This window comes from Cricetulus griseus, chromosome 7, assembly GCF_003668045.3.
Source record: "Cricetulus griseus strain 17A/GY chromosome 7, alternate assembly CriGri-PICRH-1.0, whole genome shotgun sequence".
In the NCBI taxonomy this organism is placed as follows: domain Eukaryota; kingdom Metazoa; phylum Chordata; class Mammalia; order Rodentia; family Cricetidae; genus Cricetulus; species Cricetulus griseus.
Genome location: NC_048600.1, coordinates 9312505 through 9339039, shown reverse-complemented (window position 1 = coordinate 9339039; position 26535 = coordinate 9312505). Strand labels below are relative to the sequence as shown.

At 42.1% G+C, this 26535-nt stretch overlaps 1 protein-coding gene across 4 annotated transcripts in view; it reads left to right on the top strand.

Annotated features, from left to right (window-relative positions):
- The first annotated feature begins 330 nt into the window (after positions 1 to 330).
- Positions 331 to 26535, top strand: part of Spast (spastin) — a 47104-nt gene continuing 20899 nt past the window's right edge. The window contains exons 1-7 of one of the 4 annotated variants that reach the window (XM_027426089.2): positions 331 to 1055; positions 11981 to 12064; positions 13527 to 13610; positions 18215 to 18310; positions 23669 to 23856; positions 25275 to 25408; positions 26190 to 26283. In XM_027426089.2, coding sequence (XP_027281890.1) covers positions 647 to 1055; positions 11981 to 12064; positions 13527 to 13610; positions 18215 to 18310; positions 23669 to 23856; positions 25275 to 25408; positions 26190 to 26283 — 1089 coding nt within the window. In that variant the 5' untranslated portion in view covers positions 331 to 646. Of the gene's footprint in view, positions 1056 to 11977; positions 12065 to 13526; positions 13611 to 18214; positions 18311 to 23668; positions 23857 to 25274; positions 25409 to 26189; positions 26284 to 26535 lie in introns of all 4 variants that reach the window. The other 3 variants (XM_027426088.2, XM_027426091.2, XM_027426090.2) reach the window with 3 other exon arrangements.

The following is a 26535-nucleotide window of genomic DNA, read 5'->3' as shown; positions in this document are numbered from 1 at the left end:
GAGGCCAGCACTGACTAGATGAGTCCCTTTCTTTAACAAAGGCAAACAACCGCACTGCGAGATAGGAGACCTGAGGACTAGTCAAGCCGCCCACGCCGCAACCCCCACTCGTAAATTGACTACCAAAGCTCTCTTAGAATCTGAATCCTCGGAAGTCGGAAAAAATTTGCCGAGCAGCGACGAACCCCTGAGACCCTGAGCGTGGAGAACCGCACCTACGGAACTGTAGTTCCCGGAGAAAGGGACAGAGAAGGGGGGGGGGGAGATGGCGCATGCACATGCGCACAAGCTCCCAGGTCAACAAAGACGGCGGCGTGCGCGCGCGCGCACAGGAGCCGGACCCCGAGGACGTGCGCGTGCACGGCCGCCGCGGAGAGGTGCGGGCGGGCCGGAGGACAGAGGGAAAGGAGGCGGGCAGGAGCCTCCGGCCGCGGGAGGAGGTGGAGAAGGGGTTGTGCTCCTGGCCAGCGGAGGACGGAGGGGCGGGGCCGGCGAGCGGCGCGTGCAGGTGCCGGGCTCCCGGGCTCTGCGGGCGGGCGCGCGAGCGGCTCCGTGGGCCCCGGCGCCGCAGTGGCCGCCGCCGCCGCTTGGTCGCCGTCGGTCTGGGGGAGGCGGGTTATGGCGGCGGCGGCAGTGGGAGCTGTGAATGAGTTCTCCGGCCGGACGACGGAAAAAGAAAGGCTCCGGCGGCGCGAGCCCGGCGCCCGCCAGGCCTCCGCCCCCCGCCGCGGTCCCCGCCCCTGTCGCCGGCCCGGCCCCTGCGCCGGGCTCGCCGCCTGAGCGGAACCTGCCTCACTTCTCCTACCCTCTGGCCGTCGGCTTCGCCCTGCTGCGCCTGCTCGCCTGCCACCTGGGGCTCCTCTTTGCGTGGCTCTGCCAGCGCTTCTCCCGCGCCCTCATGGCCGCCAAGAGGAGCTCCGGGACCGCGCCGGCGCCCGCCTCGCCCTCACCCCCAGCTCCCGGGCCCGGTGGCGAGGCCGAGAGCGTCCGCGTCTTTCACAAGCAGGCCTTCGAGTACATCTCCATTGCCCTGCGCATCGACGAGGAAGAGAAAGGTACTCTGGGGGCTGGCGGGAGGCGGCGGCGGCGGCCGAGAGGCCGGCCCGCGGGGAGGGGGCGCCACCTGCGTCCCTTTCCTGCACCCTCTCCCCCGACTTGATCTACCCCGGAGTCCGAGTCCCCACTGGCAGACCCTGCCCTGTGACGCCTAAGTCAGCTGGACCTGGCCCCTTTGGGGTGTCCTAGCTCTCGACTTTGTTTCAGCACCCCCACGCTGGTGCATTATCCGAGTCCCCGAGAGACACGCAGACGTGCTGGTGACAGTGACAGTTGGCCTAGAGTGACCACACGGGATTCTTGCTAACACTATAAACAGTGTGGCATTCTCTGAGCTTGGCTTCCAGAAGGTTTTGGTGTCAAATAAGCTGTGTATAAACTTAGTGAAAAGAGTTCTGTAGTGTCTGGGGAGGAAAAAAAAAAAAGAACAAGTGTTGAATTTGAAAAGGATAGTTGCTAATAATTGGTGCCGAATTTGCGTTATTCTGAAGTTCCATCAGTTATTTTTATCAATATAGTGAGTCTTGCATATTTTTTCTGTGAAGTTGTATTTCAGCCCCTAGTTGCTTTTCTTTTTTCTAAATCTGTATTTCAAGGCGGTCTCTTAAGTTTCTAAATTTAAATGTTAAATGAACAAGTTGGGTAAACACGCGTATCATTGTACCATGGAACCTAAAACAAAGGCTCGTGCTTCTCAATGAAGGCAGGGGAACTGCATACTTAGGTTTCTTTCAAGCAACATCGTTTAGTCTTTTCTGTGTGCCAGGCATTGTGCGATTAGTTTTGCATGTGTCCCTTGGTCCCCATGATAATCTGACGTGAGTGCTGTCAGTACAGGTGTTTTCCAGATGAAATCACTACTGACAAGATTGAAGCAGGTGGCAGCAATCTAGGATAATAGCTAATTTTAAACTTCTTTGGAAAACGTTAAGTGGAGTTAGAAAGTCTTGGTTATTCTCTCCTTTTATTGTCACCTGCATTCTTCTCCAAAGCAGCCCAGGTACGCCCATCAACATTGTCCACTGTGGAAAATGAACAGTCTGTAGTTGTTTGCCGTGTTGTTTCCACTCTGAGCACCAGAGACTGACTGTTCTAGTGTTTCAGCCTTAGAGAAACACTTCCTTTGCTGCAGGGCCCAAGAATAAAAGGGGAATATAGTGATTTGGGAGTCCAGAGACAGTGGAGATTTAGTTCAGGATACTAATAGACACAGTGAAGAATATTTTGTGTTTATGAGAGCAACCTTTTTTGCTCATTGCTCAATTCTTACTCCCTCTCAGGAAAATGCAACGAACACTTGGGGAAGATGGAGAACAGCATTCTTCCTTCGGGATATGATGTTGTATGACAGTATTTTATAGTTGTAGGATTCCCTGAGTTTTTGTTTGCTTGCTTTTTGTTTATCAAGACTGTTTTGCTGTGTAACAGTCCTAGCTGTCCTGAGACTCACTTTGTAGACCAGACTTACCTCGAACTCACTGAGATTTGCTTTTCTCTAAAAGGTGTGTACCATCACCGCCCAGCAGATCCCTGGTTTTTCAAATAGTGGGACTATAAGTGAGAGTAGATTTTTTAAAGGGGCTTGAGGATGTAATTCTGTGATAAAAAGCTTTTGCCCAGTGTGCTTTAGAGAGAGCATTTGGTTCTCAGTGCTTCAGAAACAAAGACAACAAACAAAAATTAAAACAAATTAGTTACATTCGTTTTCCTTTAGAAAGAAATAAAGCTGGAAGTAACCTCTGCACTTGGGAAACTGAAGACTGCCTTGAGTTCAAGGCCAGCTAGGCTACATAGTGCGACCTTGTTTCAAAACAAAGCAAAAAAGTAAACTGAACCTGAGCCTGGTCTACAGAGCTAATTCCAGGATAGCCAAGCTGACACAGTGAAACCTTGCCTCAAAAAATCCAATACATAAATAAGTAAAATAAATATAAAATAAACTGAATCTGTGTTTTCAAGTATATCCTAGTTTTTCCTCTCGGCATATTTGTAGCCTAACTTTAATTCTATAATTGAAAAAAGTTCACATTTGAAGTCTATCAGCCTTTTAGCTATACTTGACAACTCAGAACTTAACTTCCAAGAGAATTTCTCTTTTTACTGCATAAAAATATGTGAACAGATAGACTGAATTGAGTATATAGTCTTCAGAGGCTCTTTGATTCTTGTACACTGTCGAGAGGGTGGCAGTGTCTTACATTGCCACCCATTAGAAACATAACACACCACATGTGTACAGTGCCCATGGAGGTCCGAAGAGGTGTGGTATCCCCTGGGACTGCAGTTAGAAACAGGTGTGAGCCACCATGTGAGTCCAGTCAGGTCTCCCAAAAGAGCAGCCCCTACGACCCCTAGCCACTGAGCCATGCATCTCTCCAGCTCTGAATTTTTGTAGGTATTTTAATGGTTGAACTTCTTTGAAAGAGTGATAATCTGTGACATCCGTTTATATATTAAGAAACAAATTAAAGAGTGGGCTCAAAGGAGCATAAGTGGGAACAGAGTTAGGTGACCAGACAATATAAAATCATTGTTTTTATATATTTTGGGGATTATACTATAATTACAACATTCTCTTCCCTTTCCTCCCTCCAAACTCCCCTATAGATCCCTCCTTGCTCTCTGTCAAACTTATGACCTCTTTTTTCATTCATGGTTATATGTATATATGATTTTATACTGGACAGTGTTTCTCTTCTTTTAATGCTGGTAAAGAGTCAGTCAGAATACTTGGGAGGAAAAGTTGTATTAGTGGTTCTTTGGATTAACTAGAACATGATCTAGCATGTTTTGTGTGATGTCTATAGATAGATAAGTGTGTGAGCTCCTAGACAATACTAAGGTGGAGGTTCAGAAGGTGTGGTTTGATTTCTCAGGTTGGTAGTACCTAGCAGTACAGGCCACAGTGTGCTGTGTGAAAGAAAGTGAACCAGTTTTTCAGGATGTTGTAGGGCTGAAGTGTCTGGCATCAAGAACAGAAAGTGTCTAAATGAAACAGTCCTCATAAATTAGATTTTTTTCACAATTTTATTTATTAATTTTTCTTTTGTGTGTGTCTGTGTTTCTGTGTGTGTACATGGATGCACATGTGCCATGAAGTACATGTGAAGGTCAGAGAATGATCTGTGCTGGATGGTTCCTTCCTGTCACATGGGACCCCCAAATCAAAATCAGATTGTCAGGTTAGCAGGTTCAGCCCTCTAGTCAGTCAGGTAGGGGTGTGTGTGTGTGTGTGTGTGTGTGTGTGTGTGTGTGTGTGTGTGTGTGTGTGTGTTTACAGTTCTAGAGAGCTGAGTCCATCACCGTCATGTCAGGGAGGTGTGGCAGCAGGCATGCATGTGGCTGGAGCAGCAAGCTGAGAGCTCACATCTTGAACCATAAGCAAAAAAGCAGGGGAAATGAAATAAGAGGAAATGGCCAGTCTTTAAACTCTGAAAGCCCGAGCCCAGTGGCACCCTTGCTCCCACAAGGCCACACCTCTTAAACCTCACAAATAATTCCAAACAGGACCAGGTATTCAAATACCTGAGTGTACAGGAACATCCTCAGTCAAACTACCTCACCATATAACTTTCACATTTTGTTTGTTTCTTTTTGATACAGAGTCTCTACATAGCCTTGGCTGTCCTCAAGCTCAGAGATCTACCTGCTTCTTCCTCCTGAGTGCTGGGATTAAAGGTGTGCACCTCCACTTCCGGCAGTGAATTTTCTAGTTTTGTACGATTCAGCATTGTACATTAATTTAAAACGCACAAAAACCTGTTCACATCTGTTTTCATAAGATGAGGGTAGAGAGTAGAAATCAGAAGTAATTGCTTTCAGTCCTGAAGTGTACATTTACCTCTTAGAAAGAATTGATTTCAGACTAAATTTCCTTTTGCTGGGGAACTCCACTTAAGGGCTGTGGAGGTTCACACCTCTTCCCAGCACTCAAGAAGCTGAGGCAGGATGATTAAACAGAGTTTGAAGCCAGCGTGAGTGACAGTGAGTTCTAGAAGACCCTGTTTCAAAAAACTGAAAGAAAAGAGATTGTTTTGAAATTCCTCTTGCTTAGAGGTAAAACACAAGGGTCACCACAACTGGAAGGCCATTGTGGTCTATGTAGGGAGTTGTAGGTCACACAGGGCTGCCTGATGGGACTCTACTACAAAGAACCCACAGGTCCCCCGATTCGAATGAGGAAAGGATAGTACAAGGAAATTAGGCCTTTTGCAAAAGCATTCCCTTTCTTCTTACTGACTGCTCAATATTTAGTGTTGTTTGCACAAAGAGATCTACAGCCAGCCACTGTTGGATACTATGCCTTGTTTGGTTTCTGTTTTGTTTTAAAACAATTTTTTAAAATTATTTTATATGTATGGATGTTTTGCCTGCATGTATGTGTGTGCACCAGTATGTGCCTGGTACCCACAGAAGTCAGAATGGATAGTATTGAGTTCCTCTGAACTGGAGTTACAGGTTGTGAGTCACCATGTGGGTGCTGGGAATTGAACAAGGATTCTGTGGAAGATCAGTGGCTACTCTTAACTGCTGAGCCATCTCTCCAGCCCCTTGTTTTGTTTTTTAAAATCACAATTTATGTGGCTAAAGTTAGTAGCTGAAGGTATTGCCAATAGGCTTAATAACATGGGAATGAATTACTACTGTCTTTACCCGCTTAATGGTACCAGTTTGTATTAGGACCAACAAACATGACATTTTGGTCCATTGCTTTTTGTATTTGATTGTTTGGGGTTTTTTGGTGATGGTGGTGTGGTTTTTTTTTGTTTGTTTTGTTTTTTGTTTGTTTGTTTTTTGTTTGTTTTGGTGGTGGTAGTTTCTTAGTCACTGTTCTATTTCTTTGAGGAGACCCTATGACCAAGGCAACTCTTATAAATTAGAGCATTTAATTACAGTTTCAAAGGGTTCCTCATGGTGGGGGCATGTTGGGAGCATGGCAGCAATCATGGTGCTGGAGTCATAGCTGAGAGCTACATCCTGATCCACTTGCAGAGATCAAGAGATGGCCTGGCATGGGTCAGTGACACACTTCCTCCAGCAAGGCCATACCTACTCCAGCAAAGGCACACTTCCTAATCCTTCTACTCCCTGGTGGATAAGCATTCAAACATAGGAGCCTGGGGGGGGGGGGCATTCTTATTCACACTACCACAGTTGGCTTGGTTTTCTGTTTTTAGGTTTAGGTCTGTAGTGGCAGCTTACTGACTGACTTTCTTAGTTTGGATGATAGGGATTGAATGAACCCTAGGGCCTGGTGCTGGCCTGGAAAGCACTCCACCGCTGAGCTATGGCTCTAGACCTCGTTTTTCTTTAAAAGGATTATTTATTTTGTGTGTTTGTTTATGGTGGAGATGGGGGAGTGGAGTGGGGAGTGCATGCCCCAGTGTGTGACAGCGGAGGTCTGCTTGCAGGAGTCAGTTCTCTTTCCATCCTGTGGGTCCCAGGGATCAAACCCTGGGTGGTCAGCCTTGGCCGAAAGTGCCTTTACACACTGGCCCTCACTTTAGTTTTTGAAACCAGGTCTCCATAAGTTTGCAGTATTGTTCTTGAACTGGGGATCCTCTGCCCCTCTGCCTCTGAGCAGCTGGGATCACAGCCTATGCTGCCTGGCTGTCGACATGGTTTTAATTTGTATTCTCTGGCAAGTGATGGCTTCTTTACCATTTATGTATGGTCTGTGGGACTGTGCACAGGTTGTTTCATTTTCCCCACTTGGGGATTTGAGATTGAAACCAAGGCTTTGCACATGCCAAGCCCATGTTTGACAACCAAATTGCCCTAAGGTGTTTGGTCATTTCTATCACTGCTTAATGAGAATCCTTTGAATATTCTGGGGCTCTGTAGATCAGACTGACCTTGAACTCACAGAGGTCCACCTGCCTCTGCCTCCCAAGTGCTGGGATCAAAGGCATGTACAGCTCTTACTTTGTTTTTCGAGACAGGATTTCTAGCTGCTCTGGAGCTCTCTCTGTAAACCAGGCCTGCCTCAAACTCAGAAATCTGCCTGCCTCTGCCTCAGAAGTGCTGGGATTAAAGGTGTGCATTACCACTGCCCAGAGCAAGTCCATTGTGAAACATTCTGTTTTTTGAATTTTTGAAAGCCTGTTTGGTGTCTTTTTTTGTCTTTACAACTCTGGCATTGAAAGAGAAAGAGTTTAAATTTAGCAAGGTTTATTTTATCAGTGGTCCCATGGCTTTTGCTTTTGTGTTGTCTCAGAATTCTCTAATTCAGGCCCTGAGTTTTACACACTAAGAAAGGGCTGGCAAGGTGACTCTTTTGCTTCAAAGCCTGATAGCCTGAATTTGTCCTGAAACCCTCATAAAGGTGGAAAAAGAGAGTCACCCCACAAGGTTGTCCTCTGACTTCTGCACTTGTGCTATGCCCCATCCCTCCCCTGCCCCGTGTTTATACACATATGCATATAATAAATTTCATTATTTTAAATTTAATTTTAAAATAAGAAATTAGATGATATGTAAGTGACAAGCAAGTATTTATTAGAATGCTGCCAGTGGGCCAGGGAGATGGCTGAGTAGGTTAAGGCTCTTGCTGCCAAGCCTATTTAATCCTCAGGACCACACAGGAAGGAGAGAACAGTCCCCTGAAAGTTGTCCTTGGAGTTATAGTAGCACACACAGAGAGACAAAATTAAATAAATATGGGTCGTGTAAACTTTTTTAGATTTCTTTCATCTTATGTATATGAATGTTTTGCCTGTACATATGTGTGGGCACTATGTTTGTGCTTGCTGCCTAGGCAGGTCAAAAAGAAGAAATCAGGTCTCCTGGAATTGGAGTTAAGGGGGATTGTGGGTTCTGAGAATTGAATATGGGTCCTCTGCAAAAGCAAGAGGTCCTAACTGCTCAGCCATCTTAAAAATTAAAAAAGAATGTTGCCAATGAGAACTCTCATATTGGCTTTAAGAGTTTAGATTGGTGCGCCAGGGAGATGGCTTAGCAGGTGAAAATCTCTTGACACTCAAGCCTTGAATTCAGTCCTTATAACTCACCGTTGAAAGAGATAGCCAACTGCCTAAAGTTGTCCTCTGACTTCTACATAGGCACTGAGGCACTCACACATCATACACACACACACAATAATAATAGTAACAACAACAAATTTTCATTTTTCAAGACAGGGTTTCTCTCTCTCCCTCTCCCCCCCCCCCTTTTTCTGAGACAGGGTTTCTCTGTGTAGCTTTGGAGCCTATCCTGCACTCGCTCTGGAGACCAGGCTAGCCTCAAACTCACAGAGATCCGCCTGCCTCTGCCTCCCGAGTGCTGGGATTAAAGGCATGCGCCACCAACGCCCAGCCAGGATTTCTCTTTATAGCCTTGACTGTCCTGGAACTTACTCTGTAGACCACGCTGGCCTTGAACTCCCAGAGATCTGCCTGCCTCTGTAACTCTAGTGTTGGGATTAAAGGCATGTGCCACTACCACTCAGCAAAATAAAAAATCTTTAAATCATAAAAAGACAAAAAGCATAGTTTTGGTCTTCGGATATAGCTTAGTGATAAAGTACTTGCCGAACACTAATCCAAGGCCCTGGGTTTCAAGTCCAGTACCACAAAAAGGGAGGCGACTGGCTCAGCAGTACACACTGCTCTCCTCCAGAGGACCCAAGTTCATTTGCCAGCACCCAGGTCAAATGGCTCACATCTACCTGTAGCTCCAGCTCCAGGGGCATCTGACACCTCTGACCTCTTTCACACAGCCACTTCATTTAAAATAGTAAAAGTTAAAATTAAAGAAGTAAAGGCAAAGGGTCCAGCGAGATAGTTTAGTGGGCAAAGGTGCCTGCCAGTGAGCTTGATGGCCTTCTCTACATGGTAGAGAGAATTGACTTTTTCCACATGGGTGCTGTAGTAGGTGAGCAACTGCATGCATGCAATACACACTAAACAGATAAATAAATGTAATTAAGTGTAACTAGTAATAAGAACGTACATAATTAGAAAAGCTCTTAAGAGTTAGTTCATGTGGCGAGTGGAGAAATGTGACTGCCCGTTGTTTTACTTGTTCCGTGTACAGCAGAGACACTGCAGATGGGTGTTGAGGACAGATTGTTCACCACAGCACTATTTGACATTAAAAAAAAAAAAAAAAAAAAAAAAAAGGGCTGAGAACATTGTTTGTTTTCTTTTGGGGGAAAGAGCTGAGGATTGAACTCAGGGCCTTGAACATGTTAGAGAAGTGTTCTACCGCTGAGCTCCAGGCAAGCCCTTAATTTTTAGTGTGTTTTGGAACATTTTCGAGACAGGGTTTCTCTGTGTAGCTTTGGAGCCTATCGTGACACTCGATCTATAGACCAGGCTAGCCTCGAACTCACATAGATCCTCCTGCCTCTGCCTCCCAAGTACTGGGATTAAAGGTGTGCACCACCACTGCCTAGCACATTTATATTTTAAAAACTATTTTCTGTATCTGAGTGTTGGCCTGCAAGTATGCATGTGCACCATGAGTGTTTCTGGCACTCTAGAGGTTAAAGGAGGCTATGACATCTCCTGGACTGGTGTTACAGACAGCTGTGAGCTACTGTGTGGGTGATGGACATAGAACTCTGGTCCTCTCCAAGGACAAGTGCTCTAACCCCTGGGCTAACTCTCCAGTATCTTTTCTTTCAGTGTTTTACCTTTCTTTGTGGAGCTGGGGACTAATAGTCTACCACTGAACTGTATGTTCTCAGTCATTCAGTACCTTTGAAGACAATTGTTAAAATACCAAAGTAAAAACCTTCATTTGCAGGGAATTGGTGGTGCACGCCTTTAATCCCAGCACTCGGGAGGCAGAGGCAGGCGGATCTCTGTGAGTTCGAGGCCAGCCTGGTCTCCAGAGTGAGTGCCAGGATAGGCTCCAAAGCTACAGAGAGAAACCCTGTCTCGAAAAACCAAAAAAAAAAAAAAAAAAAAACTTCATTTATTTCTTTTGTGTATTGCCATGGTGCAGGTTTGGAAGTTAGAGAAAAACTAACTTCCTGGGGATCAGTTCTTTCCTTCTACCATGTGAGTCCTGGGCATCAGACTCAAGTCCTCAGGTTCAGCAGCATGAACTTTACCCACTGCTCTGCCTGTCTCACCAGCCAGCCCTTCAATAGCTTTTGGTTTGGTTTTTCCAGACAGGGTTTCTCTGTAGCCTTGGCTGTCCTGGAGCTCACTCTGTAGACCAGGCTGACCTCAAACTCAGAGATCCACCTGCTTCTGTCTCCCCAGTGTTGCAATTAAAGGCATGCACCACCACTGCTCTGCTCAATAGCTTTTAATATAGGAAATAGGTAAATTACCAGGTAATGAATGAAATATATATACACATTAACATATACATATATGTATATCAATTGCATATGTGAATTAAAAAAAATAAAATAGGGCTGTGGAGCTGGGTCAGCAGGTAAATGCTTGTTACGAAAGCGTAAAGACCTGACTTCAGGTCTCCTGTACCCATGCGAAAGAAAGCCAGGTGTGGTTGACATCTGTTATCCCAGCGCTGGAGTGCTTAGAGACTGGTGGCTCCTTTGACTTCCACGTATGTGTTTGATACATGTACCCATGCCCCCACCTCATGTGATGATAAATCAGGTGGAGTCAGGAGCAGTAGGAGATACTAGACATCAGCCTCTGTCTTTCATATGCACATGCAAGGGCTGATGCACCTGCACACACATGCACACACAAATGTAAATGAAAGGTGGAAATGGTGGTACCCCTTTCATCCAGCACGCTGGAGGCAGAGGCAGCCATATCTCTGGGTTCAAGGCCAGCGTGATCTACATAGTGAGTTCCAGAATAGCCAAGGCTTCGTAGTGAGACCCTATCTCAAAAAAAAAAACCAAAACAAAACAAAAAAACAAAAAATTAAATAATACAAATATTGGTGAATATAGTAGAAAAGTCTGTACTATAAAGACATGTATTGAGATCATGATAGTGACTTCTTGGAAGGGAAGACCATGCGAATGAGAAGAGGTTCTGTAAAGGAACTCTCATGTTTGCTAGGATATTGTCACTTTGGTAGAGTAAGAACTATACACATGTAAGACATTGCTGGCCACATTCTCATCACTCAGAATGTAAATGTCATAATACTATTTGTTTTTCTTCTTTTCAAGTAAAAATACCCAGAAATGCATATGAACAGGTATTTTCTTATTGAAAATGTAACTATAAAGCCAGGCTAGCACTCGGAGGGTCAGTATTTCAAGGGCATTCCCAGCTGTGTATATTTTGTGAGACCTGCCTGGACTATATGAGCCTCCACGTCAAAAAAAAAGAAAACAGGAAAATCAAAGTTTCTGTTGGTCTACAATAAAGTAAGGAAGGATCTTGTAGCCTAGGCTAGCCTCAAACTTGCTCTGTAGCTGAGGAAGACCTGAGACTTTTGATCTTCTTGCCACTGTGTCCAGGTTGACTTACAGCAAGCACTTAACAATTTCTTCAGGTGACATTATCAGGTACTTTTTCAATGCTTACTCTTCACTGGGCACAGCGAAAACTGTGATATTGAGAGAAGTAAAACATTGCCAAATATATGATGCATGCCTTTAATCCCAGCACTTGGGAGGCAGAGGCAGGCCTGGTCTACAGAGTGAGTGAGTTCTAGGCCCCCAGGGCTATATACAACCTATGTTAAAGGGGGGCTATGGAGGAATAGGGGATAAACATTTCTTAGTTGTTATATGGTATCTATAAAAAGACCATTCTATTTTGTGATCATGGCAGTTGTGATTAAGTTTTTATTTTGACAAATCAAATAATAATGATATGGAAATTTTTGATTATGTATATGTATAATGTTTCTTAGACTTACTGATCACAGCCTTTTCATGTGCCATTTATCAGTATGATACATGGGCCAGTGAATGCTACATTTTTCATACTCATGTTATATACAAATAAGGTTCCTTTTTTTTTTTTTTTTAAAGCAGGACAGAAGGAACAAGCTGTGGAATGGTACAAGAAAGGTATCGAAGAACTAGAAAAAGGAATTGCTGTTATAGTAACAGGCCAAGGTGGGTTTTATGTATAGTTTCTATTGCCACCTCAAATTCTATAGTAATTCCCTCCTTCCAGAGCCCTTATCCATAAAGAACCTTCCAGGGCTCCTCATGGACTAAACTGTAAGGAGTGGCCAGCCCTAGACGTTATAACTAATAACCAGGATGGCTGCCGAGTGACTACAGGACAGCAGTACGTATTGTGGATATTTTGGACAAATGGAAAATTCATGATGTGGTTGGGGTAGATCAGGTAAAGGTGAAATTTTATTAATACCATGCAGCTCAATATCTATAACTTGGTTTTTTTGTTTCTTTTTTTTTGTAATTCTCCATTTAATTATTTTGGAATGTAAGTGATCACAGGTAACTGAAAATTCTGAAAACAGATTTGCAGAAGTGGGGTTAGTGACTGAATTTACATAATTCCTCTCTTTTTAAATCTTATTTACCTCAGTAAATGCATTTTATTTCTTGATGTCATTGTATTTTGCTTATTTTTTAATTATTTATTTTCATTTCATGTGAATTGGCGTTTTTGCCTGAATATATGTCCATATGAGGGCATTGGATCCCCTAGAACTGGAGTTATAGATAGTTGTGAGCTGCCATGGGGCTGCTAGAAATTGAACCCAGGTCCTCTGGTAGAGCAGCCAGTGCTTTTAACCACCGAGCCATCTCTCCAGCCCTTTTTGATGTCATTGTTAATATTTGTGCATGTATGGTATTGGCTGTTCTAAAAGTGAAACTCAGGTCTCAAACCTGATTTCCCATAGCAGACAGGCAATAACTAATACACTATAGCCTTAAAGTCATCCAAGGATCAATAAGTGATCAGTGGGTAATCAGTCACATGTGTTTTCCCTGTTTGTTGTGTGTAAGTAATCTTTTGTTGTTGTTAGGTATTATTAGGTCTTACACACTAGGTAAGTGTCCTATCCCTGAGTTACATTTTCAGCCTGGTAATATTTATTTATTTATTTATTTATTTATTTATTTATTTATTTATTTATTGTACATGTTAGAATAGAAACCAGGTACACAGCTTTAATCCCAGGATTTAGGAGGCAGAGGCAGGTGGATCTCTGTGAGTTTAAAGTTAGTCTGGGGTAAACAGTGCAGCCTTGTCTAAAAAAAAATAAAGTAAATTGGGAATTTCTTTTTCTTTCTTTTTTTTTGTTTTGTTTTTGTTTTTGTGTTTGTTTTCCAAGACTGGGTTTCTCTGTGTAGCTTTGGCACCTATCCTGGCACTCTCTCTGGAGATCAGGCTGGCCTCAAACTCACAGATCCTCCTGCCTCTGCCTCCCAAGTGCTGGGATTAAAGGCGTGCGTCACCAACGCCCAGCCCAACCTTAAATTTCTTTATGAAGACAGATTCTGATTATCCATGAAGGTACTGGAGCAACACTTACCTTGAAACACTGTTGGTAGGGAAATGTAGATATTTTAGCTAATTCTTCCTTTTTTTTTCATTTAGGTGAACAGTGTGAAAGAGCTAGACGCCTTCAAGCCAAAATGATGACTAATTTGGTTATGGCCAAGGATCGTTTACAGCTTCTAGGTATCAACTTCTCTAATTAGTTATGAAAAACACTTAAAATGTTTAATAATCATTAATGGTAAGGGCCGGGCACATAGTTCAGTGGTAGAGCATTTACATAGCATGTACAGGCCCTGTGCTCAGTCTCCAGTGTGAATTCAGTCTTTACCAGTAGTAGATCAATAATTTCAAATTTTATGTGTGTGCCTGAGTGTTTATATGTGCACAGCATGCATAAAGATGCCTATGAAGACCAGAAGAGAGCATCAGATTCTCTGGAACTAGCGTTCCAGGTGTTTGTGAGCTACTTAATATGGGTGCTGGGAAGTGAACCTTGGTCCTCTGCAAGAGCTCCAATGCTCTTAACCATTGCTCGCTCCTTCCTTCCTTCCTTCCTTCCTTCCTTCCTTCCTTCCTTCTTTTCTTCCTTCTTTCCTTCCTTCCCTCCCTCCCTCCCTCCTCCCTCCCTCCCTTCCTTCCTTCCTTTGTTTTCTGGCTTGTTTTTTGTTTGTTTGTTTTGTTTTAGGATTTCAAGACAGGGTTTCTCTGTGCAACAGTCCTGGCTGTCCTGGAACTTGATTTGTAGGCCAGGTTGGTCTAGAACTCACAAGCAGAGATCCTTCTGCCTCTGCCTCCCAGTGCTGGGATTAAAGGCGTGCGTCATCACTGCCCAGCTAACAACAGTTACATATTACTGGAAGGGCCACAAGCTCTTCTCCCCAGAGATTAGAATGTCTTCCTCTTTAGCCATCAGGAACTTTCCTCAAGTCCCTGAGACAATGGGGACTTTTATTTAAATGCCTGACCTTGGGAAAAGGACTTTCTCAGGGGACCAAACATTCCAATATAGAATATGCCAATTTTTTGTATGGCTTAGTTTATCCAAATAGCTAAAACTTAAAGTGAGCAAAAATGAAATTAGACAAATACTACTGTTAACCTGAATAGACCTTAGGAATTTATAAACCTTCATTATCAAATATACCTTATTTATCAGACAAATCTTATTTATCAAATACACCTTGTTTATCAAGTACATGTTATCTACATTTTCTAACAGCTTGGTGTTAACATATATGGGAGTAGGCAGAGTTATCATGCTCTACATGGTTCCATGGTAGCACAAATTTTTTTCTTAAGAATTACTTTGTTAGCTGGGCGTTGGTGGCACACGCCTTTAATTCCAGCACTTGGGAGGCAGAGGCAGGAGGATCTCTGTGAGTTCGAGACCAGCCTGGTCTACAAGAGCTAGTTCTAGGACAGTCTCCAAAGCCACAGAAAAACCCTGTCTCGAAAAACTGAAGAAAAAAAAAATTACTTTGTTTAAAGAGGCTGCCATTTTATACATTTTCATCCTTCAAAGCCTATATAAAATTTCCCAAAGGAAAAGGCATAAGGGAGCTCCCATAACACATAGTGAGAGTCATTAAAAAATGAAAGTAAAGTGGGGCTGGAGAATTGTGATCTGCAAAGTCAAAATGCTGGAACTTTGTCAAGCAGGAATGCTCACTGTGGGATCCATACCACTATGTAGACCAGGCTGGCCTGGAATTTGCAGAGATCCACCTGCCTCTGCCTCCCAAATGCTATGATCAAAGTATGTGATAACCACAACCAACTAGAAGGTTTTAAGTAGAGCTGTATGGTATGATTTTTCTGTAAAGTACATCAGTGAGGTGGTCCGTTTGGGATTAGATGTGAGGAGCTTAGGGAAGCATGGCTGTTGTAGTTTAGGTAGCTGTATTAGTCTGTATTACCTCAGTCATTTAAAAAACCAGCATTAGTGTCTTTCAGTTGTTGTGGCAGGAATAGAATCCAGGGCCTTGTACATACCACCTGAGTTCTCTACCACTGAGCTTCATCCTCAGTTACTGTTTTGTTAATAGGGATTAACTGAAATATGGTCACTGTGTGTGTGTGTGTGTGAGTCTGTGTGTGTCTGTGTGTGTTTATACAGGTAGAACTGTAAACTCTACATACTTAAAACTTTTTATCCCCAGTAATCAAAAAATTAAGATTTTAATTTCTGCTTGTCATTACTGTATAATGCATGTTTCTGGTTACTTTTTGTGTTAATAAAAAAGAATTTTTCTAACTTCTGTTTTCACCAACACAAGTAATTTGTGTCTCAGTATTTTGATTTAAAGAGCATTATCTTTGAGAAAAATCAGATGACCTACCTCCAGTTAACCAAAGTAAATAGAAAGGATCCAAGGTATATTGTATCAGCCACTTCTAGGACACAGAAGCTGCACACTGCTTTGTGCTTTGTATACAAAGGGTAGCTGCTATTTAACCTGTCCCAGAGGCATGTGATACTGCACCGTAAACCAAGCATGGTGCCTCCTTGTCTGCTTTAGGAATATAAGTCTAAGAGTTATATGTATGTTCTGCTTTCTTTGTTTTGTTTGTTGGTTGGGTGCTAATAATTAAAGCTTATGTTAACCGCATATTTCACACTGAGCCACATATGCCTAGGCCCAGTGCTGCATTTATACATGGATTCAGTGGCTTTCTAATATAGAAGAAAACAAACTGACTTCAGCCAGACATTTTTGGGAAAAGGTGATCATCCCTTATTTGGATGAGACAGATAGGTATGTCACCTTAGGAGCATGTCTGACAGCCTGCATGCAGATGACTACCAAGTGGGGGAGGAGAGCTGCAGCCTTACTCCAGAAGGGAAAGTAGCAACCCTTCTGCCCCAGACAGCAAGCTGACTCAGTCTATGGAGGGTTGTTATTTGAGGTGGGGTAGGGTTGGAACAAATCTTTTCATTGATGAGCTACATCTCTGTCTTTCTGTTTGTTTGTTTTTCTCTTTTCTTTTTTTTGTTTTTTTGTTTCTCGAGACAGGGTATTTCTGTATTGCTTTGGAGGTTTTCCTGGAACTTTTAACTGTAGACCAGGCTGGCCTCAAACTCACAAGAGATCTGCCTGCCTCTGCCTCTTGAGTGCTGTGGTTAAAGGTGTGCACCACCAACACCCGGCTGATTAGTTACATTTTTAGTTACATTTTATATGTCATGTCACAATTTCAAAGTATGATTGCCATCCCTCCTACTGTATCCAAATGACCCATTCCCCTCCCAAGAGGCAGCTGTACTGGATCTATTAAGAAGTGCTAACTGTGTGTGTGTGTGTGTGTGTGTGTGTGTGTGTGTGTGTGTGTGTGTGTGTGTGTGTGTCTGTGTGTGTCTGTGTGTGTCTGTGTGTGTCTGTGTGTGTGTGTCACACACAGTAGTTACACTGCACACACAGTTCATCATGCTGGTCCCCTTGCCTTGTGGCATGCATTTATTTATTTATTTATTATTTCGCTTGACTTCAGCTAATAGAGCCAATGGCCTTTCTTAGAAACTCCTTGTTGTTGTTTCTTTCTGTGCCGTTTTTAAGTGTGATTTCCTCTCACAATTTCCTTTTGATCTTAGGGAGACCATGCTGTACTTCCTCTGTAAAGCCTTTTCTTTCTTTTTTTTTATGATTTATTTTTTATCTGTGTACATTGGTCTTTTCCCTGTGTGTATGCCTGTAGGAGGGTGCTGGATCCCCTAAAATTGAAGTTACAGACCATTGTGAGCTGCCATGTGGGTGCTCGGAACTGAATCTGGGTCTTCTGGAACAGCAGCCAGTGCTTTTAACTGCTGAGTCATTTCTCCAGTCCTCCAGTCTTGTAAAGCCTTTTGTTTGGTTTTGTTGTGTTGTGTTTTGTTGTTTTAAACACAGGGTTTCTCTGTGTAACCCTGGCTGTCCTGGAACTCACTCTGTAGACCAGGCTGACTCAGATCAGCCTGTCTCTGCCTCCCTGAGTGCTACAATTAAAGGCGTTTGCCCCCATCACCACCACCAACTACCACTCAGCTCTGTAAAGCTTTTCAATAGGCTTTTTGTACTATACAGTCTTTTAAAAATACAGTTATGTTGAACTGGATGTCATAATACAGGTCTTGTTTTGTTTTGGTTTGGTTTTGGGGACAGGGTTTCTCTGTGTACCCTCAGTTGCCCTGGAACTTGCACTGTAGACCACGCCGGCCTCAAACTTCCAGAGATCCACCTGCCTCTGCCTCTCCAGTGCTGGGTCTAAAGAAGTGTGCCACTGCTGCTTGGCTGATAGTTCAGGTCTTTAATCCCAGCAGATCTCTGAGTTCAGGGCTGGCTTGGTCTGCATAGTGAGTTTTACGATAGCCAAGGCTACATAGACAGACCCTTTCTCTAATAATAACAACAACAATAATGATAATAATAAGGACTAATACAGTTATGCTCTAAATTACCAATTATATTTGATAACAACCATTCACTTTTTATCCGAGTATCACTATGTTAACTTAGGGATTTGAGTATATGATAGGCAGCCAATCACTTGCTGTTGTTAATAGTATTAAGTAACTGTCTTAGATTACCAGCCTGGATAAGGTATATTTTCAAGATAGCCTTCTACATGTTAACTTCTGTACTTTTAATATAAGTTCTAACTAATTAATTATATATTAGAGAATATTTCATATATGTGCAAAAACTTCGCTGATGGCTTTGTAACAATAATTTCCCATTTTCCACATGCCTTTTATTTGTTTATTTTCTTTCTGTTTATTTTGTTCTTTTTTAACCTCCTCTATTGCATAGAGAAGCTGCAACCCGTTTTGCAATTTTCCAAGTCACAAACGGAAGTCTATAATGACAGTACTAACCTGACTTGCCGAAATGGACATCTCCAGTCAGGTAGGTTTAGGCTAACTAACATAAACTAAAGCTTGCATGGAAAATGAACTCTTGCTTACCCTATAGTGTTGATTTAGCTGTATAGAAGGATATCTGTTTAGTTTTCACAGGGTTAGTGGAGCATACAGTATCCTTATTCTGTGTCTGAACATATGACAGACATAGTAGAGCCATTCTAAATGTACCACGTGTTTTCTAACTTCTTACTTAAGAAGTATAAAGTATGGGGATGTGGTACTTTCATTACTGTCTAGACTACTGGCTCCTAAATTGTACTCAATAAACTTGTTCTTTTAGGTAAAAGTCACACACACACACACACGTATATGTGTTTGTGTATGTATATATGTGTACGTGAACATATTTGGAGGTCAGAGGACAACTGAAAGAAGGGATTCTCTTTACTACCAGTATGTCCTTGGGATTAAACTCAGGTTAGCAAACTTGGTAGCAAGTGCCTTTCCCCACTGAGCCATCTCAAAAAACCTGATTTGATCTTTTTGTTGTTGTTAATGTTTTTTTGTCATTTGGGACAGGGTCTTACTATAGCCCTGCGTGGCTTGGAACTTATTATATATTCCGGGTGCCCTTTAACTTCCAAAATCCCAGTATTGGAAATATGAACATATTGTACCATATCTGTACATAATCTTATTAATTTTTGTTTATTAATTTTTGAGCCAGGGTCTCACTGTGTGTCCCTGACTGGCTTGGAACTCAGATTAGGCTGGTTTCAACTCAGAGATCTGTCTGCCTCTGCATCAAATACTAGGATTAAAGTTGTGTACCACCATACCCAGTTCCTTCAAATAAAAATATTTTCATTTCTGTTGTATTTTAAGTGTTTGTGGGATTTTCCTCTTTTTTGTTTTTAACATGGAAATTTTAATATTTTGTCAAACATCAGTTTTTACTGTTTATCAGTTTTCATATATACTATATGAATCACTTGTTAGAAATTGAAGCTTCGCCAGGCGGTGGTGGCACATGCCTTTAATCCCAGTACTCGGGAGGAAGAGGCAGGTGGATCTCTGTGAGTTCGAGACCAGCCTGGTCTACAAGAGCTAGTTCCAGGACAGGTTCCAAAGCTACACAGAGAAACCCTGTCTCGAAAAAACCAAAAATAAATAAATAAATAAATAAAAATAGAAATTGAAGCTTCACATACAAGAAGATACATTTTAATAGTACTACTACTATAGAGGACATCTTTCTCATAACTTTTGTTTATCCAGTCCTTTTAGAATGTTAAATACAGAAAAAAAGAATTAAATGCCTTTTACATTGTTCCAGTGGAAGAAACTTCATTTTCTAGGCTTTCCCAGTCTCGTTTAGTTTTTGTTTGATTTTGATAGTGATGATGTCCAGGCCTTCATGCGAGCTACAAAAGTGTCCTGGACTCCCTGTACCTCAGGTAGTTTGCTTTGTTGCTGGTTCAGTTTTTTGTTGTTGTTTGTTTTATTTTGGTTTGTTTTTTTTTCAGCAGTGGTTTCGTGTCCAGGGTAGTTGGTTGGGGTTTTTTGTTTGTTTGTTTTTTGAGACAGTGTTATAATCCATAGCCCAGTCTGGGAGGTACGGTGTAGCCCAGGCTGCTGTGGACTGCTAGGCTCAATGCTCCTGTCTCAGACTCCTGAATAACTGCTTACAGGCATGTGCCACTTTACCCAGGTTTATACTTAAATTTTATTCGAGCAACTATACCTTCAAATTGTCATATAAACTTTAGGTCAGGCAATGAAGCAGCTGCTGGTTTTGTGTGTTTGTTTTGATTTGTTTGGGTTTTGTTTTGTTTTGTTTTGTTTTTGAGACAGGGCTCTGGGTAATAGTTCTGGCTCTGTTAGACCATGCTGGCCTTGATCTTACAGAAATATGCCTGCTTCTAGCTTCCAAGTGCTAGGATTAAAGGCATGTGCCACCACTGCCCAACTTGTTTTTTAATTTTTTTAAAAATTTTTTTGTTTTTTTTTTTTTTCGAGACAGGGTTTCTCTGTGGCTTTGGAGGCTGTCCTGGAACTAGCTCTTGTAGATCAGGCTGGTCTCGAACTCACCTGCCTCTTGTTTTTTAATTTTTAATGATTTATTTACTGCCTGTATATATGTGTACCATGTATATGTCTGGTGCTCTTGGAGGTCAGAAGAGGGTGTAAGACCGCCAGGAATTATAGTTATGGATGGTGTGAGCTGCAAGTATTGGAAACCAAACTCAAGTTCTCTGCAGGAGTAACAAGTGGTATTAACTACTGAATTGTCTCTCTAACCCCTTCCCTGTTCTTATTTTTTAAAGGAAAATTATTATAAGTGTTATGCCTGTGTTCGTTGTATATTTAATGACCATATAAGTCTGAAGAAGGTGTCAGATCCTCCAGAACTGGAGTTACAGATGGTTATGATGTGCCATGTAGGTGAAGGGAACTGACCCAGGTCCTCTGAAAGAGCAACAAGTGTTCTCAACCACCGAACTATCTCTTAGCCCCTTGTTTTATTAATATTAATTATGTGTACAAGTGTGAGTATGCCCAGGTGTTTGGGGTTGCCAGCAGAGGCCAGAGGGGTCAACCACCCCTCCCCACCAGTTACAGTAAGCCACTCAGTGTGAGTACCAGTATAAACTTGGGTCCTCTGCAAGAATAGTCAGTGTTCTTAACTGCTGAGCCATCACTCCAGTCCTGTGGTTGACAGTTTAGTGAGTCAATCTTTCCTCTTAAAACCTTTGGAAAGATAGCAGTAGTTTCAGCCTCCGTTATGACTAAAATAATTCTAGCAATCATAGTCTTTTATATTCTAGGATAATGATCCAAGGCAATCCATACCAAGTTTACTATAATCTCCCTGATTGTCATAAATTTGATTATCACAATATAATCAAATGACTGTGTTGGTCTAGTATTTAGGTTGTCTATTCTCCTTGTCTTAAAGGTCCTCTTATTAGCTCTCCAGTGGCAGTTTAACAGTTTAGTTCTCCAAATAAACAGTTTCCTTTAAAGGTATTCAAAAGCAAAACAACGACTTCTGTCTCTTGAACAGTCTAATTTACTGTCTAGTTTTACATTTTTCTCCTTCTCTCCCCCATCCTTTTGAGAGGATCTTTTTGTTCATTTGTTTGTTTGGTTGGTTGGTTTTTGGGTGCTCCCCACCTCCCTCAAGACAGTCTCTCTGTGTAGCCCTGGTTGTACTGGAACTCAATCTGTAGAGCAGGTTGGCCTCAAACTCACAAGAGATCCACCTGCCTTTGCCTCCCGGATGCTGGGAATAAAGATGTGCACCACCACTGCCAGGCACAAGAGGGTCTTGTTATGTAAGTTTTGTCTGGTTTAGAACTTGGTAGGTAGACCAGGTCCTCCTGGAATTTGCAGTGATCCTCATGTCTCTGCTTGCTAAGTGTTAGGATTATGGGATTGTATGTCTCACCATGACCAGCATTTTTTGTTTGTTTGTCCTTCTGTTTTGTTTTGTTTTGTTTTGATATTTTTGAGGCATGGGGTACAACACCACCTGGCTTCTGTCTGTCTTTTGAGACAGGATCCCTCTATTATGTAGCTCTGGCTGTCTTGGAACTGACTCTGCAGAACAAGCTGTCCTGGAATTTACAGACATTCACTTGCCTCTGCCTCCCAAGTGCTGGGATTAAAGACATGCACCACTATACCCAGCTTTCTTTTTCTTTCTTGAACATGGTTTCATACTTTGTAGTCCTGGCTGGCCCAGGTTATTGTTGAACTCACAGAAATCTTCCCTGGCTCAGCCACTATACTTGCCTGGCTTTAGAGTTGTCTTTACAATAAACAGCATTTTTTTTTTTTTTTTTAAGATTTTATTTATTTATTATGTATACAGTCTTGTGCCTGCATGCCAGCAGAGGGCACCAGATCTCATTCAAGGTGGTTGTGAGCCACCGTGTGGTTGCTGGGAATTGAACTCAGGACCTCTGGAAGGACAGCCAGTGCTCTTAACCACTGAGCCATCTCTCCAGCCCATAAACATCATTATTAATAAGCACTGGTTTCTGTTTTATAGGAATATAGTTATATGTTACAAGTTGTGATTGTTGAGCATTTAAAAGCCTATAACTTTCTCATTTATTTACTTAGATTGATATATATATATATATCACATAAAATACTTGGCATACTAAAGGCTATAACTTTATATTTTTTCAATTAAAATCGGTTAATCAAAACAAAACTTTAGTGGTAATGAGTTGTGGTCTTTCATATTTCATAGCCATAAAGGTTTGCAGTTATGGACTAGGGCAATAACTCAGTCAGTGAAGTGCCGGTCACACAAGCATGAGTACCTGAATTAGGTCCTTAGCGCCCACATAAAAGCCAGATATGGCAGTACAGGACTGTAAGCCCAGAAGTGGGGTGAGGTGCCAGGAGCTCACTGCCAGTTGATGAGCTCCAGGTTCAGTGCGTCTGTGAGGCTGAGAGTTACTGAGGGAGTTACATGACATCAAATTGGCCTCTATATGCACATAGCCACACAGTATGTATACTGCAGACACGAAAGTGGACAGTCAAGTCGTGGGTGTTGCTGTTTTCTCCTTTGTGTAGTGTATTCCTAGTGCTTTCACTGCATTCTATTTTTTAGTTGTTTGGGAGCTTTATTTGCTTGATATCTTTTTTTTTTTTTTATGTCTTATCTTCCCTCACAAATTGTTTTTCCAAGTGCATTTCTTCATAAGAAAATTAGAATCTACAACAGGGGAGAGCAAACCTCATAACCAAATCTCTCTTCCTAGTAACCATTCCCATGACATCCTGGTTTATTTTCTGAGTTGGATCTTATTTTGAAATACTACTGGATTTAAAAACCTTTGTTAGCTGGGTGTTGGTGGCACATGCCTTTAATCCCAGCACTCGGGAGGCAGAGGCAGAGGCAGGCTGATCTCTGTGAGTTCGAGACCAGCCTGGTCTACAAGAGCTAGTTCCAGGGCAGCCTCCAAAGCCTCCAAACCCTGTCTCAAAAAACAAAAATAAAAAATTTAAAAACTAAAAATAAAAACCTTTGTTGAGGGCCAGTGAGATGGCTCAGCAGATAAAGGCCCTTACTGTATGCACAAGCTTGATGGCCTGGGTTTGACTCCTGGGACCCACATGGTAGGAAATGAGAACCAAAGTCAGAAAGTTGTCTTCTGACTTCTGCACATGTGCCGTAACATATGTGCACCCACACTCGTACATACATCATATACATACACACACAACAGTAATAGATACAAATTGTAAACTGCTGGTACCTTGTTTTGCAAATTTGTTAGTATCTTTATTGTTGTAAATATTATAAATTATTACTATTAATTTTTATACGCATAGTCAAAGTTTCTAATCATGATGGCTGTATTTTTTTCCTTGATAGAAAGTGGAGCAGTTCCGAAGAGAAAAGATCCCCTAACACATGCTAGTAATTCATTGCCTCGATCAAAAACAGTCATGAAAAGTGGATCCACGGGCCTTTCAGGTCACCACAGGGCTCCTAGTTGCAGTGGTTTATCCATGGTTTCTGGAGGAAGACAGGGACCTGGTTCTGCAGCTGCTGCACATAAGGTACTCTAGACAGAGGGTGTAATTGTGCATTGCAAATACAAAACTTTGTTGTTCTTGCTTTAGTGTATTAGTTATGCTTTATAGAATTGATTGGTTTCCACAAAGTTAAATTTAATCTTTAATTTACATAAACTATTTGCTATTAAAATCTTAGTTCCTTTTAGATTAGGAATTTTATATTGTTTACTTACCAAGTCTTTTCAGTATAATATATGTCATTTTAATTCTAGTTTTAGAATTATTTCAAATTATGTAAATTTTATTATTTATTTGTTTTGGTTTTTCAAGACAGGGTTTCTATGTGTAGCCTTGGCTTTCCTGGAACTCATTCTTTTGAACAGGCTAGCATTAAACTCACAGAGATCCTCATGCTTCTGCCTCCTGAGTACTGGGATTAAAAGCATGCACCAACAACAACCAGCTAGAGTTTGCAAATTTTAGAACATTAACATACCTAGATTTCTGTTGTAATTCTAACAGAAGTCAAAGAAAGATGATATTTCTTTTAAACTTTGTGTTGGGGGTGGGGTGCCTGCAGTTGAAGTACAGAGAGGGTGCTAGGTGTCTTATTTCTTTGAAGAAGAATCCACCCTTGAACCTAGAGCTTGTTTGTCATTGTCTGGAAGCCTGTGGGTCCTGATGGTCATCTGGTTTCCATTGCCTTCAGAACTGGGGTTACAGGCATGTACAGAATGACTGGCATGTTATGTGAATGCTGACATCCAAACTCCATTTCTCGTGATTTTCCAGTGAAAGCTCTCAACTGCCTTGCCTCTTTGTCTTTTTATTTTGTTTTGTTTGTTTGTTTTTTGAGACAGGGTTTCTCTGTGGCTTTGGAGCCTATCCTGGCACTCACTCTTGTAGACCAGGCTGGTCATGAACCACAGAGATCTGCCTGCCTCTGCCTCCCGAGTGCTGGGGTTAAAGGCGTGCAGTGGCTGCTTCTTTGTCTTTTATGATAACTGAATGTCTGGATAAAATCTTTTAGTCCTCTTCATGTCAAATGTCTTTCTATAGTGAATGTCATTTTGGGTTAAATACTCAGTCTTTGTAGTCTTAGGTTTTTTTCTTTGTGTTTACCCGTGTGTGGAGACCAAAAGTAGACCTCAGATAAACTTCTCATCACTTTGCACCTGGAGCTCACACACACTGCTTAGAATAGCTGATCTGTGTGCCTCAGGGAGCTGCCTGTCCTGCCCCTGCCTCTGCAAGCTGAGTTACAGATGATCACAGGGCTGGCTTACACAAGTGCCCAGGACCCGAACTCCAGTTCTCACTGCTGTGTAGCAAGCATTTCACTAACTGAGCATCTCCCCAGCTTCCTGTTTCCCTGTTTCTATTAAAATCTACTGACCTTTATGGTGATTTGTGAGAGAAAAGTCTAGGTTATTTCACATTAGATTTTTGTGTCCTTCAAGGGTACTCCAAAACCAAACAGAACCAACAAACCTTCTACACCCACAACGGCTGTTCGTAAAAAGAAAGACTTGAAAAATTTTAGGAATGTGGACAGCAACCTGGCGAACCTCATAATGAATGAAATTGTTGACAAGTAAGTTTTGCCAAGCATTTCAGTTTCTACTTTTTATTTTTATTTATAAAACAGATATGTGTGAGCCAGGCGGTGGTGACGCATGCCTTTAATCCCAGCATTCCCGAGGCAGAGACTAGTGGATCTCTGTGATTTCGAGGCCAGCCTGGTCTTCAAAGAGAGTTTCAGTACAGTCTCCAAACCCTGTCTCAAAAACAAACAAACAAAAAATATGTATTATATAACAACTATTTTGTTTACTTTCGTCCTTAATTTTTTATGGTAGTTTTGAAGATTTTGTTTTGTTTTGTTGTTTTGTTTTTTCCAGAGAAGACTTCTCTTTGTAGCTTTGGAGCCTGTCCTGGAACTCTAGGAACTGGATCTGTAGACCAGGCTGGCCCTGAACTCAAGAGATCTGCCTGCCTCTGCCTCCCAAGTGCTGGGATTAAATGCATGCACCACCACTGCCTGGCTATGACAACAGTTTTTTTGTCTGTTCATTTTTGCTTTGTTTTGAATTCATGTGCATTGGTGTTTTGCCATGGGTGATGGGTCCCTTGGAGCTGAAATTACAGACAGTTGTCGACTGCCATGTAGGTGCTGGGAATTGAAACTGGGCACTCTGGAAGAGCAATCAGTGCTCTTAACCACTGAGCCATCTCTCCAGGCCCAGTTTTGAAGATTTTTGCGAACAATCAAGTTTGGTAGTTAACATAAAGATGACTATGTTAGGCTTATACACCGAATTGAAGTCACTGAACCATATTTCTGTTGTGAAATTAACTGGTGTTCTATTTTTTAGTGGGACAGCTGTTAAATTTGATGATATAGCTGGTCAGGAATTGGCAAAACAAGCACTGCAAGAAATTGTTATTCTTCCTTCTCTACGGCCTGAAGTAAGGATTTTATGTTACCAAATGAATTATATTAAATAATTCCAAGTTCAGTATTTTAAAAAATACCAACATTAAAGTCTAGGGATGTACCAAGCATCCAGCTGAAGAGGCTGAGGCAGGAGGCCCTTGAGCTTGACGCTAGTGTGGGTTCCACTGTGAATTCTGGACCAGCCTGGGCCATAATAACATGTCTGACACCTCTCACAAAAGACTTTCTCATTTGCTATTGGTAGCTTGTTATAGGAGATGAGA